General features: G+C 39.4%; 1 protein-coding gene across 6 annotated transcripts in view; it reads left to right on the plus strand.

Moving 5' to 3' along the window:
* The first annotated feature begins 2,195 nt into the window (after positions 1–2,195).
* Positions 2,196–20,998, plus strand: part of csnk1a1 (casein kinase 1, alpha 1) — a 33,569-nt gene continuing 14,766 nt past the window's right edge. For all 6 annotated transcript variants that reach the window (XM_068594716.1, XM_068594744.1, XM_068594708.1 and 3 more), the window contains exons 1-4: positions 2,196–2,949; positions 3,268–3,374; positions 14,475–14,601; positions 15,513–15,611. In XM_068594716.1, coding sequence (XP_068450817.1) covers positions 2,827–2,949; positions 3,268–3,374; positions 14,475–14,601; positions 15,513–15,611 — 456 coding nt within the window. In that variant the 5' untranslated portion in view covers positions 2,196–2,826. The remainder of the gene's footprint in view (positions 2,950–3,267; positions 3,375–14,474; positions 14,602–15,512; positions 15,612–20,998) is intronic.

The raw sequence follows: 20,998 nt of genomic DNA on the forward strand, positions 1-20,998 counted from the left end.
CTTACTGGCATAAACACACAGAAGACTCACAGAATGAACGCCATGACTTTACCCTTACTTAGTAAAATATACTTTAATTTAACAAAGCGAACCACCATGAAAAAAAGCCCTGCAACAAAACAGCTCTTTGGTCCAGCAGTAACTCTGATAGTGAATAACTCACAATTGATTTTATCAACACAATTGTATCCTTCATGTGATTACTCCACAACATGTATTACTAAAGAGTCTAGTTGTGTTTTTGTGAAAAACATGCAAACACAAATGTGGAACATTTTGGGGGAATTCAAGACAGCGCTAGCCAGAAAGAATCCCATTATACTCTATGCAGTGTGAAAGTGGGCGACTGTGGCTGAGTGGTGAGCGGGGTCGTCTTTCAATCAGAGGATCGGTGGTTCTAGCCCATGTCGATGTGTCCTTGAGCAAGACACTTAACCTTAAATTGCTCCCCTACGGTGTATGAATGTGTATGAATGGTTGACTATCCTCCCATATGGGTGAAGGACGTCTCGTAGTGTAAAAGCGCTTTGAGTGGTCGGAAGTCCAGAAAAGCGCCATATAAGTACAGGTCCATTTAAGTGGTGTATAGTGAAAATCTAAATTAATGTAGACCTACATGACACATGTGTATTGGAGGTTCTGAACATAGCGCTATGCCTTGTTGCCTGGATATCAAGCTGAGTCAAGCAAACATGCCCTCATTCATTTCAGCGAATGACACCGTTCTGTATATTTTCTGTAAATTTGTGAGTGTCAGTAGGAGTTGTGTTCTTCAATGGCACTATATGTTTTATTCCGTATACAATCGTCAAATAAGGAAATCAATGATTCAGTACGTCCCCACCAGAAATGTATAATTGCAGATGGAGAGGGCTTTGAAACACCATTATTTAGACCTTTTGTTTTGAAATAAAAAGCCCAAATTAACCAGCCTATTCTTTGAATAATTTGTTTCTCGGTAAGGTTTTTTCCTTGCTCTAATTGGTAGCCAGCATCATGCATCGAAAACCCCTGAACTGTGTTTTGGTGTCGGATGAACCTTAAAACTCTCGGATCTAATGCACAGACAGGTCTTTCCGCATTTCATTTGATTTTCTCACCTGTACCTGAAGCAGCATGCCCACGCCAATATGATCCCCACCCTTGTGCTGCATTCAAGACCGTCGTGAGAATGGGAAGAAGACAAACGACTTGGAAATGATTAAATCATCTAAATTAGCTTTCGTTGTGTTTTAATTTTAATCGAGGTTCGTGAACAAGTGAAACTAGACAAAACCGTGTGGGCGAATTATGAATACGATCAATTCAGTGTAGACTATTAGTATCAACATTAAGATAGTATTCACACTGCCAGTGATTGTAGCTTTGCAACTCATTTGCTTCTGGTTGGCTGAAACTGTAGTCGTTTACACAAATCGGAACTACAGTAATTGTTAAAACAATTACAATTGTACAAAATACAAAATTGTACAAAATACAAATTGTTGAAACAATTACCGATATCTTTAATTAGGGACCAGCGAGCCGGTTCTGCATCTCAGGCGATATGAAAGAAATTCTTATCTGATTGAAGACACTTATGAATACGAGGATAACACAATATTTTTATATCAGATACATACAATGACAAGAATAAAATTGCATATGTTGTAATTGTGTTAAAATAAAGGAGAAAACTATACAAGTTTTAAAAAAACTCAGCACAATGTGGCTGGAAAAAGTTGGAAATGTACTGCAGAGGCACAATGACGCCTAACTCAGTCTTAAATAGCACCGTTGGGTGCATTCACTGCATTCAATGGCTGTGGGGTCGAACTTGATGTACAACATGGATGTGTTCACATATTTGAGGGTATCCAGCTGTTTTCATGGTCGCTTTGTTTACATTTGACAATACAGCATGATGCACACACAAAAGCAGGGCACAAAAGTACACACACAAAATTAAAGACGAAATACAGACAACAATAAAATGGTTACATAAAACATCTCTTTTAAACTTTTTAGTTTTTGGCTGCGAACAGTAAGGGGCATCATAGATAATAGTTTCCCCTTTATTTGTCACAACAATATATCACTTTGATATACTCATATACAGCCGTATACAGGCCCATGTCATGATTCTTGATATATTATTTCCGATTGCACCTAAAGGGGTCATGAGATACCTAACCTTAGCTAAGCGCCTCCAACGGAAACCAGCTGAGAGAAAGGGTAGAGAAGACAAGATGGCGGAGTGAGTGGGTTGCGCTTTCTACAGACGGTTGCGACCCTTGAAGTTTGCTGAAAACGCCCTTAAAGGACTAACACGATTGAAAAAGCAACATTACCATCGGACGCGTAATTAGAAGGGCTGTTTTTTGCTACTCAGCACGGAGGAGGTCCGGACATTTCCCCGCGGCGGTCCTTGCGACAGCGTTAGCTTGATGCTAACGCTAGCCAACGTTCGTTTTCACTAGCTGCTACTACGAGCTAGCTGGGTGGTTGTTGAAGGCCGTAAGCTTTTTCGGATTTAGTTTTGGATGTATATACTTCGATAGTGACACGGCATTCCGTGTTTCTTTGAGGTTTTATTCGAACGAAGATCCATTGCATCCGGTAGCATATGAATAAAGCGAACACAATCGGGAGAAATCCACTTTTTAACTTGCTTGTCACGTTAATAGGCGAACAAAATCATCGGAGTACCGTTTACAGCTAGTCCATACTTGCCCTCATCAACGACAACTGGACATACAGGACTCTGTATGTTCTGCTGACAATCGACTAGACTGCCACAGAGTTTTCTAAAGTGAATCAGGTGGAGATTGTCATTTGGTGGATATTATGGCGAGCAGCAGTGGCTCCAAGGCCGAATTCATAGTCGGTGGAAAATACAAGCTTGTCAGAAAAATTGGATCAGGATCTTTCGGTGACATATATCTGGCCATCAACATCACAAATGGAGAGGTAATTTACTGCTTCAACGTCTGACATTAGATGATTTAACCTACATTGTTAGAAGTTCGATGGGAAATTTTCCTTCTCGGCACAACCGTGACTGAGTCGAATGTATAAGTCAACTTGATGCATATCTTTTTAAGTTAGCCCGTAACTTAAAGTTACCAAACGTTAAAATGTATTTAGCGCTAGATAAAATGCGTCACCATACATTAATTGGCTTTATTCATTTTACAGCGTATGTCAAGATATTTGTATGTTTGTAACTAATGTAGTGACTGACAACACAGTTGGAGATATGAAGGTTGTATTTTGTGTCATCTTCAGGAGGTAGCTGTAAAATTGGAATCACAGAAAGCCAGACACCCACAGCTGTTATACGAAAGCAAGCTGTACAAAATCCTACAAGGTGGTGTCGGGATTCCACACATCAGGTAAGGAGAGTAGTTATTACGTTACATCTGAGTAACTTTCGTTACGGACAATAAAGTTACACTTAAAAAAAAATCCCTTCGTTTAACTGCACTATTGAGTAAAATCAACAGTGAAAAAGAAACTAACGATAACGTTAGTGAGGCAGCAACCCGATTGCCATTAGGCCTGCTAATCTGCACAAAGTTACTTGGTCTATTCTAAGAATTGTATATTTTTTACGATCGCTGAAACACCGCGTCGGATTTACGTTGCACACGTTGCCTTGTATCAGTTATGTTGAAACCCCACCTGTGCCCATTTTTATTGTGAATTACAGCGGTTGGGTTGAGGGAAACCAACTATGTGGTTGGAAATGGCCGCTCCTCTTTTGTTGTTAGCTCCCAACATGTCTTCCCTAACTCTGTTAGAAAATGGCGGCGGAGCACAGAAGCGAAAACAACAACCAAAGACTCACGGTTGAAGTGTGTTTTTCACCGCGTATTTCAACCCTAAAAGTGCCCCCGTCGCTCCGTGTAATGGGTCACTCGATATGTTGTGTTGAATTAGCTGTTAAAATTGGGGTGGACAGTCAGTTGAACGGAGCATGTGGTAACGTTTTAGAGACACAAGCGGTGCCCTATAGTTCCACACTGTAGACTAAAACTATAGAGTATACATTATGTCATGTTATTCACGTGGCTGTTTTACCTTTTATGTTTCTATTATTAATGGGCATGTGGATTTGACTCGTTACTGCAGATCATTTGCTGACACCATTGGGACCTAAGATATCCGTTTGTATATTGGCTTGAAGGATAAGTTTGTGTGTGACTATGTTGAGGATGAGAGTAAATCGGGCCACTGTATGCACAAAGTGGAAGTACAATGAGCAAATTAAGGTTTCCGTGCTAACAACAACATCAATAGTATATTAACATCTCACATATATTAAGAATTCTGGTGTCCAGTCTAAAACAAAGATAGTAAATTGTTATTTATGTAATTGAGCACGGCAGCAAGGTTGTTTGGTATACTAATGTTTAGTGTGAGATGCATCAAGACTGTGTGCCTAATTCAGTTCACTCAGTTCTTTATTACTCCATGGTTTTAATGTTTTTTGCCTCAAAGTTAAACAGAAACTGATCATGGCATTCGATTACGGTTTTGTGTAACAATGACAGGAGAAGCATGTTTTCAATAAAACGATAGAGCAGGTTTCCCCACTGAGAATTAATAAAGCTTTCTAATCGAAATCCATTGGACATGTATCATTAATATTGGTGCATACATTTAAATAGTAAAATGGATCTTGTTAGTTTCCATTGCTCTTGTGTTGATGAGGGAATATGGCTTTATCTGTTATATCTTGTGCAAAATCAGTTTCAAATGTGGACATTTTGGGCTTTGCAGTCTTGGCGTACTCACAGCATACCCAACAGTAAGTATAAATGATGGCTGTACGGTTGAAATGAAGACCGTGGTCAAAATGGCATATATGCTTGTCTTGCTTTCCTAACTCAATCTGCGGGACTGTGTGAATTGTCTCTATTTTAATTGTCAAACTGTTGAATTTAGTTTGATGGAATCAAAGATGAACATTTTTATTATCACGTTATCAGTTATATCAATGATCCATAGCGGATATTAGAACTGTACTAAACGCAATATGCATGTTCTTCCTAAATTAATAAAAGCTTTTGAAGCAGTTAACTTATGGCTGCCATGGAACTTGAGAAAGTTTAAGTGAGCAAACTAGAATTGCTTTGTAAAGTAATCCCTGTCATATATATATATATATATATATATATATATATATATATATATATATATATATATATATATATATATATATATATATATACACACACACACACGGGTTGATGCCAACAGTGCTTTTTTGGGGTTCAATTTTTGGCCAATATAGAGTCTTAATGCTAGCAATTTTTTTGGGTATGCACCACAATGTCAAATCTAATAACGGGTTGTAATAGCATCAGTATCATGAATTGGAGTTTTTAATAATGACAGATCATGTAGCTTTTGATGGAAAGCTTTTCCACTTTTACTGTAGCAGGAACTTCATTTAATCTTTGCACTGGTAATGCTGACTTAATGTTGCATCAAAGTCTTGTTTGAGCCTGTCCAACCTGCCTATCCTGCTTCCCATCCTCCACTCTTGCTAAAAACCTGTCTTACCTTTTTCGGTAGTCATCGCCTATCATAGTTTCAGTTTTCATCATTCTCGCCCTGCTTTTTCACACTAACTGAAACAATGTCCTTTTGTAATTTAGGGTTAGATAGGGTAAAAATAAAGATTTGGCACAAGCCAGTTCAGTATAAGTGGTGTACTGTACATGCCAGTACAAGCACATGTATGCATGTTTCTGACTACACAAGACCTTGCTAGATAATCAGAACTAACGTACTTGCCGTTTACATCTGGCTCTCTGGTGGCTTTGACCTTTTTGACGGTACATGACGGTAAGAATATAATAATAGTTAATGTAAGACCTTAATTGATTTTTTTTTTAAAACGGTCTGTTGCTAATGTTGCACAGTATACCGTTACTAAAAAAGTACCGCACTACCCGTACGCTAAAAACGATACGATTTTGCCTATTTTAAGTATCTTACTTTCTCAAAATAGCGCTTCCTTAAAACTGCTCCTCTCTCTCTCTATCTCTCTCTCTCTCTCTCTCTCTCATGCTGCATGCAGAGAGTGCTTGGAGACAGAGCTCAGGGGGGCGGGGCTTAAGGCTCCGGCTCACATGGAGCAGAGCAGCAGCGCTCACAGCCAGTGACCGGGGGAGACATGGCCTGAGCTCAGGAGCTCTTGCCGACGGTCCTCTGCTTGTAGAAAAAAAAGACGCCATGCGTGTAAGCTGGATACAGTGCAGACTGTGAGGGAAAGCCCACTGACACCGATAGACCCATCTGTAAAACGTGTTTTTAAAGCAACACAGAAAGGGAGGTAACACATCAAACATGGCCAAGCATCTTTCAAGCAGACAGCCCGAACTTTTTAAAGAGTTTACCGAACAACAGGTAAGCAAATGTAATTGCAAACATGAAAAACCCCAAGCTCACCCATATACAGCCACGAGTAGCATTAGCCTTGTTTGACTACAAGCATTTATGATCATGAGGTCAGAATGCACACAAAAATGTACCAAATGAAACGCAATTGATGCAAAAGGGTAACATGCTGGTGAAGCCTGAGGGTGAATCTTAAGGTAATTAGTTCAATTTATTAATTAATAAGTACATTTTTCAATAAAGGGGAGAAATTACCCTTTAATTATGTGTTAATCTCTAATGTACCCATATGATAGCTTTAGTTTTTTTTTCACCTCAAACACACATCTGTAAAATTAGTAGTAGTAGTATGGAGTATTATCTACAATTGCTCATACTTATGGAAATAACTATCTCGTCATCCAGACAATAGACTTACATAGCCGTGTATAATCAATGCTATGATAGCAACATGTAGTTTTCATTATTATCTTGCTGTATCTAATACTAATATTAATGCCATTTGTCAAGTGTTCAAAAAGCTGGGCAGAAACAAGCTGGTCAAAAAGGTAACCATACAGATGTTTTATTTATTACTATTATAGATAAATACACCAGAATTGTATTGTATTTATGGTATCCAGTGTTTTCCCGAGGTTTACAGCTTCGGGGGGGGGGGGGGGGGGGGGCTCGATGACACCAACATTGACACAAACACCAAAAAGCATTACTTTTTCTGTAAATAACATCATTTTGTGACTGCATCTGTGCGTTTTTTAAAAATAATAAACCGAATAAAGAACAATAACTTTCAATTTAACCAAATTGCCCCGCCAGACCAAAAAAAAAGAAAACAAAATTGCAATCACTTAAAACAATAAAAATAAAGTTCTATCTGTGCAAAAAATAAATAATATGTACTTACTACTAAATAGGTCATTTTGGAAAACTAAAAGCAAATTGCAGAACAAAACAGAATGACACTGCAGATGTGTGAGCATCAGGTTGTATCAGTATTAGTGGCTCAGTGAGCTGTTTACACATATCTTTAAAACGCGGTTGTAGACTTGATACGCTGCTCTCAGTTCACTCTTCATGTTGAGATGAGATCTTTTTCCGGTTTTGAGAGACGGAACAGCAGAAAAGACGACTTTACGGAGACTTTGCGGAGATTGGCTTTTGGCAAAACGCCAAAAATCACAGAGTCGCGCATGCGAGCGTAATTTGTTAACCGTGAACATTTACCTGAAAGTAAAGGCATTCATCATGTACTTATTAATTACTTAGTCCGTGTACTTTGTAATGTGTCAAGCCAGCAGTTCATTGTTGGTACAAGACACAAGCACTTTGGCTCGTTTCACTTGGAGCAGGAGAGCTGCTCCGGGTTCAGAGAGCTGCTCTGGTGTGCCTTGCAGGAGGACTACTCTTAAAATCTTCTACCTGGGAGTGTTTAAAACGCAGATATAGTGTCTGCTTTTCACGCAACATATTTTTCTCCGCTCTCTGCCCGCTGCTGGGTGCTCGGCGCTCACCTGTGTGCGCTCACTTTTCTCTGCGCATCGGGATGGAACAACGCCGTGCGCGATACAGAGAGCAGCGCAGAAGAGAAGTGTTTACGCGCGACCATGTAGAGACAGAACTGACAAGCTGTGGTGTAGATCCCGTCAATAAAATACGGCTTTAGTTTGTTTAATAACAGAACAAGGTGTAGAGCTGTTCTATAGGGAAGAGAACCTTAAATGACTTATTGTGATCTGGCGATATGGAGAAAATTACAGGGAGGCGGGGGGTTATTTCAGGGGGGCCCCGCCCCCCTATTATAATGGTAGGGGAAACACTGGTATCGTAAGTATCGGTATCGTGATATTAGTGGCAGGTATTGTATCGAAGTCATAATTTTGGTATCGTGACAACCCCATCTGTTACAGATTGTCTTGTATTGCTTAGTCAACTATTCCATCCTATTTAATTATGTAAAGTCAGAAATGAAAAGAGTAATGCTGTGTTCACACCGACCGTCACTTCTCTCAATGAAAAGAGCAATGTTTTCTGCTATTGAGTACGGAAGAAATAACCACTAGTTCTGCTTTATACTTGTTGTGGTCACAAACGTGGGAACATCAAACGCCCCCCCCCCTCCCTATTTGGGTCATAACACCATCCGTAGCCGCACACAGCTTGGTGAATTTCACCAACTCTGTTGTGTTACATTACTGCCATGGACCATAGAAATAACCACTAGTTTTGCTTTATACAAGTGTAAATTCCACAAACGTCAGAACATCAAACTAGGGCTGCAACTAACGATTATTTTAATAATCAATTAATCGGTTGATTATTTTTTTGATTAATCGGATAAAAAATAAATCATTTTAAAGCATTCATTTGCAACCTTTTATTATAAAAAAACAGAACTCACAGTGCAAATTCACAGTGCAAACAATCATAACAATAAAGAATTTATAAAAAAGAAATACAAATCAGAAAACTTAACAGGATTAACTTATTCTCTACATCAGGCCTATTCAACTGGCGGCCCTTGGGCCGGATACGGCCCGTTTGAATTGAGCTGTGGCCCGCAAGACTGCCGGCAAATCAGTATAGCTTGGTGAGAAAAAATAAAACTAACGGAAACGGACACGCCTCTTTTATACATTGAGACATCGAACCCAGAGCCATTGAGTTTCACTGTTGCCTCAACCAAACCTGTATGGTAAAATCTATATGTTACGCACCCGTGTTGGTTGCCGTAACCCACTCCTCACTTGCACTCTGCTCTGGCTGCCCACTGAAATGCCTGCGCGAGCTGACGCTACCATTAAGCAGCAAAATGTCTCTCTCAAAGCCGAAGCGCCGTAAAGTTAACTGTGAAAACCGCAAATTCCAAAGTGAATGTACTGAAACGTATTCATCAGAGCCACCAACTCTCACGCTTTCGCCGTGTGACACACGCTTTTTCATGTTTTCACACGCCACACAACCAATATCGCACGGGGCGCGTTCGTTCCTTTTTCAAACCCCCCCCCCCCCCCCCCCGACGATAGATGCCGCTAAGGTGCGCATCTGTAAACCTATTCGCTGCATAGACATCCTGTTTACCCCAAACAGACAGTCGCGGGACTGTGTCCGCAACTCGGGGACCGCCGGCAGAGAGGAGCAGAGAGACGGAGGTATCGGGGCTCTCAAGTCTCACGCATTGAGCGTGACTGTCACTCATTACGGTCTTAAGTCACGCCCGCCCGACACACAGCTGTTCGCGGCGGCGCGTATTTCTCGTCGTCTCTACTTTTTGTTAATCTGGTGAATGCTGTTTTACCAGAATCATCTGGCTGTTTGTGTTTATGGATATAAACCTGCAACGCACCTTATTTCTGCTTGGAAATGTTGTTGAAGGCTTATTTACTATTATTGTGATGGATATGTTTCAAGATGTTCAGTTTATTATGCATTTTGGAATATGGAGCTGTAACTACCTAATTTCTGCTTCGAATTGTTTTTGAACAGGCTCATTTTTTGTTAATCTAATATCTGAATACTATTTTCAAATAGTTTTTTACATTTGTGGATATGGACATGTCAGGAAAAACAATGTCTAATTTTTTGTTTGTTTTTTATGTAACTTTTGCACTTCTGTATCAAAGCTTGATAGCCTTCCTGTGTTTTGTAATGGAATGACAGTCTGTAACTAATTATATAAAGTGGAAGAAAAGAGATGCGTGTGTGACTGTTTACCTGTGGAAATATACATTACTGTTTTTCATTTTTAGCCATTATTTGATCAATATTCTGTGCGGCCCTCACACCCCCCGTGATTTTCTTATTTGGCCCACTTGCTACTGAAGTTGAATAGCCCTGCTCTACACTCACAGACATGCACACTCAGACACATGCACAGACACAGCACTTTACCTAAACAAAGGTCGTTAATAAAATATGTAACTACAAATCCCAGCAGCACTTCCTCTGCATGAAGCCTCATTATATCAGACTGTTGAACGCAGGTCTGCGTTCTGCACCTCAGAGGAGATATTTACGCGTTGCTTCTCTTGAAGCCTTTGCGATATTTTAAAACGAAGACGTTGGCCGTGTCTACTACCGAACACTTTACGAAGTGCACTGCAATACAGTGCACTATAACAAAGTGCAGTATAACAAAGTGCACTAACATATGTAGTGCACTGTGTCGCTGATTAGCGCTGTATCAAATGGAATACTTACGTCAACCAATTGGCGGAGGTGATGGCCGCAAATCTGTTCGCGGCACCCGCGAAATTAAGCCGGAAGTGACGTCGGCATATCTGCTCGCAATACCCGCGAAACTAAAACTGACAAAATGAACGCACTTCTTACCCTATTTTTGTCCCTTGTGTTCCCCTTCTCCAACCCATGTGGAAACTGCGACACCTCCACAATCGCGGCAGGAGGATATAAACAAATTAATAAAAAGCTGGCAAAATGACTCCTCCTCTTCCGCTACGCAGCCAAGATGGCGCCCGTTCAGTGCGACTAGTGTCCATCGCTTTACACTACATTTTTTTGACCGTTTGCAGTGCGCCATCCGGGTACTTTCGGTGCACTGAATTCTGCTGGTTTTGTCAGTGTGGCGCACTAAACACTGAAAGTCAGTGCTCGAAGTGCGCAAGTGCACGGTAGTAGACACAGCCGTTATCTAACCCAACAGCTCAAACACGAGGAATGAACGACAAGCTAGCGAGCTAATGACAACAGTTAGCCTACCTGTTAAGTTATCGTACACGCAACGCGACTATGCAGCGACACACGAGATACAACGGGCTGCACCAGAAGCTCCTGGACCTCCTGTCTGCTGTGCGGCGCTTCGCTCAACTGTTTTGTTCAATACTCAAACATCTCCGCGACTTATTGAGCGGCGTAATAATCGCGCGACACAACAAATTGATAATGAAATTCGTTGCCAACTTTTTTAGTTAATCGATTTTATCGATTCGTTGTTGCAGTCCTACATCAAACTCCATGGTGTCCTAGTCCTAGAACAGCGTCTGAATAACGGCCGCTATGAGCGCTCCTTCCGGGGGTCCGGCAGCAGTTTGAATCCGCAACGGTGGCGGGCAGAGCTTCTCAACGCTGATTGACTCGTGCGATTTTCTTTTTTTTTTTTTTTTTGCCAGAGTCGGAACATTTGAACTTGAGCAAATTTGCGCCGCGGCAAATGCTCATTTCGCCCTGCGTCAAAGGGGATGTTTGCGCCACCTCAAGCGCGTTTATCACGCCGGGGGCTTTTTCGCCGGGCAACGCGTCTTCGCATTGAGTTAACATGGAATCTGGTCGTGCGTCAAATTCACGCTGCTTTAGGTGATGGACAGAGCATCTCAATGCGTCACTCTATTTCTGCCCCCTGGCGGAAATTTGCATTATTTGCATTAGATTAAGACACAAGAAGGCATGTGCCATGTATTTTAATCATACATAGATAATAAAAAGTTAAATGTGATTGGATAAAAAATACTGTTACACAGGTGTGTATGTATGTGTGTATATATATGTGTGTGTGTGTGTGTGTATATGTGTGTGTGTGTGTGTATACATACATACCTCGACAGGCAGTGTTGACGACTTGCTGACATGAGCCTGACGTGAAAGCATGTAGTGTTATGTAGTTTCTGTTCTCAATGAGCAGCGGTGCTGCCGCTAGCATCACAGGTGTCTCCGTGTCCAGATTGAAAATGAATTGCGCATGCGCTAAACTCATGACCCTGCGGTCTGATACTAGTGTATCAGAGCACTTTAAGTCAGTATTTGGATCTTTACTCTTCTCTTAAAGAGGAGAACTTTCCTCACATGACAAGATGTTCAGTGCACTTGTTCAAGACAACACACATTAGACTTTTCTCACAGAGAAAGAAGAACTGAACTGGAAAACATGAAAAGCACTTATTGCTTTTGTATAAAGTTAATCAATTGTTGGTCTTTAACATACATCTTACAGGTAAGCAACAAACTGAGCATGGACAAAAGGAGTGGCTTGTCCATCACAGGAACAATTACTACTGAAGGGTACCTGTTTAGAGAAAAAAGAAAGCAGATGTATAGATGTATAAACTATTTATGTATGTATGTTAACTTGCTGTTGCTCCACAGTGTAAATAAATAAATAAAAGTGTGCAATACACTAGTTTTAACTTCATTATTGAATTTGTCGCGTAATGCCAATAATCACTGAAAAATCATGTGATGTTAGACTGTAATAGAAACAGTTCAGTTTGTCAGGTGCAACATTTATCAAAGTGTTGGTCAGTTTGTCCCATTTTTTTGTAATAAAAATGATTGAAGTGAGATGAACAGACTAAAAACTTTATTTTATTAGATTAAATATGTTGACAGTTTTCCTTTGGGGACAATTTGCCGTTGAAAAAAGGTAATAAATCGCAATATATAACAATGCTCAATGTATCACAGTCTCGTGATAATATTGTATCGGGACTTAAGTGTTGTGATCATATCGTAGTGTGGGACCTCTGCTGAATCCCAACCCTTAATGCAGTGGTTCTCAAGCTTTTTTCCAGTGATGTACCCTCTGTCAAATATTTTTTTCAGCCAAATACCCCCGAACTAACGGCACTCATTTACTACATAGCGCTGTGCCATCAGTGTTGAATGTATTAAACTGTCGCCAATAATGTTGCATTGAACTGAATGCTTTCACATCTACATGTTAGTGAGAAACTTGTGCTTCACTGAGGATCTTTGTCAGTCTTGGTGGCAGGGAGGTCACTGCTGTGATCACGCTCTTCTCCAGGCTCAGATCCTCACTAGAGAGAAAATCCTCCATCTGAGGAAAGCAGGTGAAATCTCACTCTGCAGAAGACTTTCTCCACAGCTCTGCTTTCTTCAGGAAGCCACACACCTAGTCATACATGTTTAAAATGCTGATCTCCTTGCCCTGCAGAGACGCATTCAGTTTGTTCAGTTTGGGGAGAGATGTGGTCGATCAGAAAGGTGTGTACTTCAGATGGTAATTCCATCAGTTAAGTATTCTCCAGAGAGAGGGAGAGGGGGAGTGTGTGTGTTCAGCGCCCATGTTTTCACAGAGGCGGTGAAACAGGAGTGCACTACGTGGTCTTAACTATGAAGTCGATCACTTTGACGCTGTCGTTCAACGCGTCATGTAACACAGGGCTCATTTTCTTGTAGGCCGGTGCTTCCCTGTATGTGATACAGTGAGTCCACTTCACGTCGGGGTTTTCTTCTTCAATGCGAGCTGAGTACTCTCGCGCTGCCCGTCATTGAGGCCACTGTGTCTGTGCAAACGCTGCTGCAGGATTAAAACTTGGTGGTCTGAAAACTGACGGCATTTTGCCGGCTCTAGTTTGGCTTTCTTTGGCACTTGTCCCGTGTTTTCACCCACGGCCTTGTTGTTTGAGTTTTAAGGCGCCAGTTCTAACCACACGGGTAATAACAGGTAGCGTGTTCCAGGTTGGGTCAAACCATCTTTAAGGGGGAGACTCTGAGTTTATATTAAGGAAGTTATTTAATTATCCTAAAAACCCAGTTTATGAACTTACACTTATGGTTTAATAAATATTTATTAAACTATTTTTAAAGGATTTTTGTATAGATGCTAATTTTAAATAGATTTTTTTTTTTAAATCTCCTGTACATTTACGTAACCCCATTTGAGAACTACTGCCTAATGTATAGTGGTTAGTGGCATAAAAACACAATGAGTTTTTGCAGTTGACGGTAAATGAGAGATTTAACCTGTTTGTGTAGCTGGGCAGCTTGTTAGGCACCACAGCATCTGTGCATGCATGGGCACTAATCCTGTTAAAGGTTCATGGTAGGTTAACAAGGGTCAGAAATCGGTCTGACTCAAAAAATATTATATATGAAATGACTGCATGATAAAGCATTTTTCTTATTTATACTTGTGTGTGAATTAGCTCCCTAATGAATCAAACGTACTGAGTACTTTCACATATTAAGGAATTTAGTGACCATAACTTACTGAAATATCATTACAAACTTTTCATGAGAAAGCAGAGAAGTGTATTCACCCTGAGAAATTGGTTTCTGATGATATGCTGGGAAACAGACCCACCCTCATGATATGACTATTATGTTTCCAGGTGGTATGGCCAAGAGAAAGACTACAATGTCCTAGTCATGGACCTGCTTGGACCCAGTCTGGAAGACCTCTTCAACTTCTGTTCTCGCCGTTTTACCATGAAGACGGTCCTCATGCTGGCAGACCAGGTATCTAACACTTGCACACATCCTCCTCTCTGCAATGTTGTTAAGCAATGAACATGCCTGAGGAACATGGTTAATTAAATACAAGCAGTAATGTGGTGGAGACCTCTCGGCAAGAAGGTCCTGATCCCAATCTGCTAGCGTTGTAATGAAGGGGTAAGCTTGGTCCCCACCAGGGATGTCACGAGAACCAATACCTACGGTACCTTTCGATACTAAAATATTAAAACGCAGACAATGCCCTTTTTTTTAAAGTACCGTGAGCGCCGATGCCAGCTGTTGTCATCGGCGCTGCGCCTCTTCTGGAACTGATGGGGACAGTAGACGCTTCAGTGTCGATGTTTACATTCAGAAAACAAAAATGGCAACTGCGGCTGCAGCGATCGTTCCGCATTCTGACACCGTAACGGCTACGGCGTAGCCCCTGCATGGAAGTTCACCCCTCCCAAATAGAGTCGATTCGGTCCTTTTATGGAAGTAACTAACTCTATTTGGGAGGGGAGAACTTCCTCGCATCCTACACTGGTTGTACCAGTGGCAACTGGTAAAGAGAGACAAAGACCTAATGATTAGCATCGTAACTATTCGGCTAACGTTGTAGCATTGATTAATTTCAAATATATTAATAAAGAAGTTCATGTTTCAAGTTCAAGTACATGGTATCTTTTTTTTGTCGTGGTATCAAAATTGGTATCAAGAATCGTGTTATTTTACTGGTATTGGCAAAGACGACTGAATTTTTGGTATTGTGACACCCCTCCACCTTTGGTTTCCTGTGGGTGTTCAGTTCAGTTTTAGGTATTGGTGACTTTAAATTGCCCATATTCGTTTAAATGGTAACCTACTACACTGTTGTATGAAGGATGATCATAACATTGAAATATTTAACCGTGGTTTTCTTTTTTAATCTTTAGATGATCAGCAGAATTGAGTATGTACACACAAAGAACTTCATCCACAGAGATATCAAACCAGACAACTTTCTAATGGGCATCGGCCGTCACTGTAACAAGGTAAGACCCGTCTCAGTCCTATACATATAGTAAGTATGGATTATTGAAGCTCTCAATAGAGCTGTTGGGAGACTGCTATATGGCAAAGTAGACATGTTAATTTCACAGTCCTGGTCCCTTCCCCAATCTACAAATTTAGCTTCAGTCATGGGGATTTCTTCATATACTATAATACTGCCTCTAAAAGTAGCTTTTAATGGCTATGACTGTTCTGCTGTTTTTGGTAGAACCTTGAAACCTCGTCCACTGCATGTTTTTGTAAGCCTGCAAATGGTATCAAATGTTGTACTTTTATTAGTCTTTTGACTGACGGCAACACTACCTGTTCTCAGCGCACCAAACATCAAGTTATAGTCTTATATAACATATAATCCAAAAAAGAGGAGACATAACTAGTGTAATTGCGTATAAATCTGTTGTTCATATATGAGGGGGGTGGAGGAGTTCGTGTGATCAAGTTTTCACTACATTTTAGTTAAATAAAAGTAAGACATAATGCTCATTTACCTTTTGCCTCTCGCGTACGTTTTTTTAAATTGGCATCAAAGTTTGTCACTAAGTTTCAATGTGACACGAACATAATGGGCTTTTTAAAATGTAATTTAGCGTTTCCATACTTTCTTCTTTTTTAGTCATTCATTTTTATAATGATGGACAATCAGATTAAGAGAAGGCAAATGAAGAAAATAATTAGTATTACATTTACATAAATTAGATGAATATCAGTTGAATAAACATAAAATACCTTCATTATTATTATTATTATTCATAATAATATAATAAGTAGGCAATTTAATAAAATGATCAACCTCTGTGGACAAGATCAACTATTGGTTGCTATTTTATTTGGCGTTACAAACACCAATACTTTGTACATAATTGAGGTTATTAAAAATGGAGGAAGCATTTATGTGGAAGACCCCCATGTTGGTGATTCACCAGCTCATCACCAAGATCTCCAGAGCCCTATGCTGAGGACTTTGGTCCAAGGTAAGCTAGGCATATGTTAAGGCAAGCTTTTTAACTTATATTGAAGGTTTTGTTTAATTTGTAATAATAATGCTTTATGGTGTCCTTGTCTTTAAGCTGTTAGCTTATTAGCTACTTGCATTGTTCTTTTACAAGCCTTAAACATTGAAGGCAAACTGCACTGAACACGTAAGCTAATAACACCATGAATATATTTCATAACTTGTTTCATTGTCAATAAATGAATTAAGCAGTTTTGTTATACGGTTCTATTTGCTTAGGCAGGCCAAAAGTGAAGGATTTTACCCCAAAATTGATGGAGTACTTTGGCTTAATACAGAAAATGAATGTATTCATTTCTGAGTGAAGTTACATTTCAAGATGTTTTGTAACAGGCAACGATTCAGTGAATGGCATTACTTTAGACACTAAAAGTCTTTGATTTGACTATATGTTTCAGAGACAGATTTAAACAGACTATTCTTAAAGTTTCACTAACGCAGTTCATCACATTAGGTTTCACTATCAATTTCTGCTGATGCTTTACTTTTTTTTAAGGCTCTCATTATATTTGTTTGCTACTGTCATCTGGCTGCTGTTTTTCTTTCCAGTGAACTTCTAGTTCTGCTCCTAAATTTTCATTTTCACCACGATTTTGCTGGCACAAACTAGTTATCAATGTCACCGCTGATGACTGTTTAATGAACTGATCATAACATTTGAGTCATGAGCATGAGCTGTGTGACCTATCAATTTATTTACTTTCTTGAACAATTTCTAAGTTCACAAAGTTTAATGTGTTGATTTATTTAAGGATACCAATGGCACCAGATGATCTTTTTCGTCTCAATTCCCATACATCATTATATACATACTGTGTATCACACTACATATGTGCTCCTCTGTCCATCAGATGTATACCATTTTAAATTGTTTTCTTAAGTCTAATTCCGATGTATGTTCTTCACCGTCAATTATTTTGCATCTTTAAGTGTCATTCACTGTTCTGCCTGTATGTGATAGGCAGAACGTTTTGACAGAAACATGTCTTTAATTCATTGATCACAGTATATTAACAAAGACCAGGCAACTAAAATGGAAATGGCTCCATTATGTAATGGTTCAAGATGTAAAGATGTCGGCTACACAGTTGACACAGGCAATAAGATAATGCACATCTTCATCATTGGACGATATGTCACAGGATATCTTGTCTAATTATAACATTTTACCCATGATAATGACAGTATCATAATACAGGAAATTGTCTGAAACAATATCTTTTTAACTGATGTTTTAATCTAATATTGAAAGGTTCAGGAAAACGGTTTGACTGCTGCATGCTAAAGAGGTCACCCCTCTTGTCAAATGTTTGAACCGTTTAAATGCTATAACTGTATATTGTATCATAAAATATTCAGACACAAATGGTCTTGCAGCCTTTAAAAGATTGACAGTTCTCCAAAAAACATTTTGTATAAAGGCAAAATTAAAGACAATTGTGTTGAAAGTGATACATGTTTTTGTGTAAGGGATCCTTTAAACCTGCACACACTAATATAGATAAATCTAAGAAGTTTTAAAACATGTTTTTAAATTGTCTTCCAAAGGTTTGCCATCCACACAAAGTTTAATAATCTACAACAAAATCAACTACAGCCCAACTTCCACTGATCTGTCTGCTTATGACAGCCCTGCTGCAGCCAGTCTCATGCACTGCAGTCTAGCCATGTTTGTTTGCAAACAAATGTTAATTTGTTGAAAGTTAGGGTTATGACTAATATGGAGTAACTCAAATAAGATGGAATTGTTTGGATGTTTATTCCATTCCAAAAAGGGGTACGGAACTTATGCTGTGTTCACACCAAAACCGTTGCAATTTGCAGAACAATCTCAGCTATCTATATAATGAGGCACCATTGTCATAAGGCAAAAGTTTAGAGGATATATGACTCTAAAGCTGAAATATGAAATTGATATATATATTTTTTAATTCTTAATATGTCTTATGAAAACACAACTTTACTCAGGTGGTTTTGAGGTTTTGGTGGTGGAAATTGGTTTACCAATAGTTTGTTTCACAAAAGCAGTGAAATATATGAATAAAATGGTAGATACATGTAAATAAATGTGAAACTAAATTTTCTATTTCTTTTGTAGAAATGTGGTCTTTCAAACCTTTCACCAAAATGATAGACATGGGACTGAGAAATGACTTCATACTGCAGATAAAGCTTCATGGGGTGTGTGCAAATAAAAAAAATTACCATTACAACATTTTGTTGTTTTCAAATAAAATATGTATTATGCATTAAAAAAATATATATTGACACAATATACATGTTCAGAAATAGAAAACAGACCCGGGCTGGTTGGGATGACTGTGGTGAATTTAGTCGGTACTAAGTTCACACAGTTTGAACATTTCAATGAGTGTACATGTGCAGCTGAGCTGTGTACCTGGTGAGCAGTGTCCAGGTCTTCATCAGTCTTCCACGGAAGTTTAGGTGCTGGTGGCTGTAGCAAAGCTGCATGCTGTCCAAAGCTGCAGATGTGAATCCTGTCTGTAAAATAAATAACTACTGGTCACTACTAAGTTCACTGAAAGAAAGTTACGATTGCAAAACCAACAGATAGGATGGGTCCAGCAGAGACTATGAACATGAGCTAACTGTAAACACTTTACACGCATTCCTGCTCGAGCAGCGGGGACCAGCACCGAAGGGACCAGCTAAATGTGCTCACTCTGCTAGCGTAACTATTCTACTGCAACACAAAGTTAATTAGCTAAATACACTTACGCATCTTCAAATGGATCCCTTCTGTCTGCATATTCCTCTACGTCGCAGCATTCAGGATCTCACGCTCCCGTCGTCCTTGTCGCCAAAATCGCCGCCACAGCTTCCTCTGTAGTAAATGCGTTCTTGCCATGTTCTCTCTCTTCTTGTTAAAACACTAGCTTATTTTCAAAGCTCAGACGTGTTCTTTGTGAGTTTCTTGCGTGTTCATTGGTTCGTTTATTTCACTAAATGTAGACAGACACGTGATTCAACAAATCACAGAGAAGGATTTCGTTCGACAAGCACTTTTTGTCTCTGCGTCATTTGACACACTGATACCTTTTTTATGGTCTGAATGAGGTAAAATGTTGCAAGTTGAAGGCAGCGAGCAAGCAGGAAGTCTCCTCTTTCACCCAGACAACAAACCATATTTCTGCAATGTATTATCACAAAGATATAAATATTTTAAAAACGTAAACATGGTCATAGAATCAAGAGCATTGGGCCTTCCATCACGGTTAATCGCGCAAGTTTAAATATTTAAACTCTGCAAAAATGTGTGTGCTGCTGTGTTGTGAAAGCAACATTACTACAATTATAAATCAGAAATGGAGGTTATTTCCATGGTGTATGGCTACAATGATAAGTGTTTTTATAGAGATAAGCCACGCCACCTTTCTGCCGCAAATTACTAAAATAAACCACAGTCGAGCAAGTAAAGCTTTGCAAAAATTCACATTGCTTTTGGGTGTGCATGCAGCAATTATAGTTGTGTAGCAGAATCAATTAAATTACTTTTATATTGTTTTAAATGCTCCAGAGATGGACAGCTGTTGTGACATAGAAGTATTAGTCCATACCAAAGCCTAGTTTACTGTGTACTATTGGAAGTGTCAACTGAAGTTGTAATGCTTTGTCTTTTAACACTCAAGCACAGAACGCACATGCGGGGGAGTTGACCATGAGCTGGCTGTTTGCTGGGGGTCACTTGTTCTGCATGGGCTAACGTCGGACTACAACCTTTTTATTCTTATCTTACATGTATAGTTTACAACACATTTTCAGACTATGTAAGGTCTTGATTAACCTCAAATGCATGGAAAAGACTTGGACATGTACTGGTTAAAAGTGTTCTGCTGTAATGACATGACTTTAGTATTGGTCATTAATTGCAATTTCTTGTGAAGGAAAAGGAATAAACATAATTTAAGGCGGCAATCGCATGACAATTTTGAGGAGTGGTGTTATGGTTGGAGTCGACTCTGTCTATGCATCTTGAGGAAATTGAAGCCAAATGGAGTGTCTCTTTTTGTTGCAAAATTATTTGCCTGTGAGAACATTCTCTCAGTACTAAATATAGGGGGAGCTTTACACTCGGCTCATGGTTTCGTTGGCTTAGCAATACAGCTTATAGATTGGTAGACTTAAATCATTTCTTTAGTCCTCCTTGACCATTGTTTCCATGAATTTGTCAGGATAAAGAATATTGTTGGATTAACATTATCCAATACTTTTGTAGTTGGTCATGAAATGTTTGTTTTTTTTTCAAATTAGTTTAAGTGCCAATGTGTGCGTCAACACAATGTATTCTAAAAAAAAAAAAAATCCTGATGTGTGCACATGCTGATATGGATGTGT

This window comes from Clinocottus analis, unplaced genomic scaffold (genome assembly GCF_023055335.1).
Source record: "Clinocottus analis isolate CAN_PGR_092001 unplaced genomic scaffold, fCliAna1.0.p SCAF_10, whole genome shotgun sequence".
Classification (NCBI taxonomy): Eukaryota; Metazoa; Chordata; class Actinopteri; order Perciformes; family Cottidae; genus Clinocottus; species Clinocottus analis.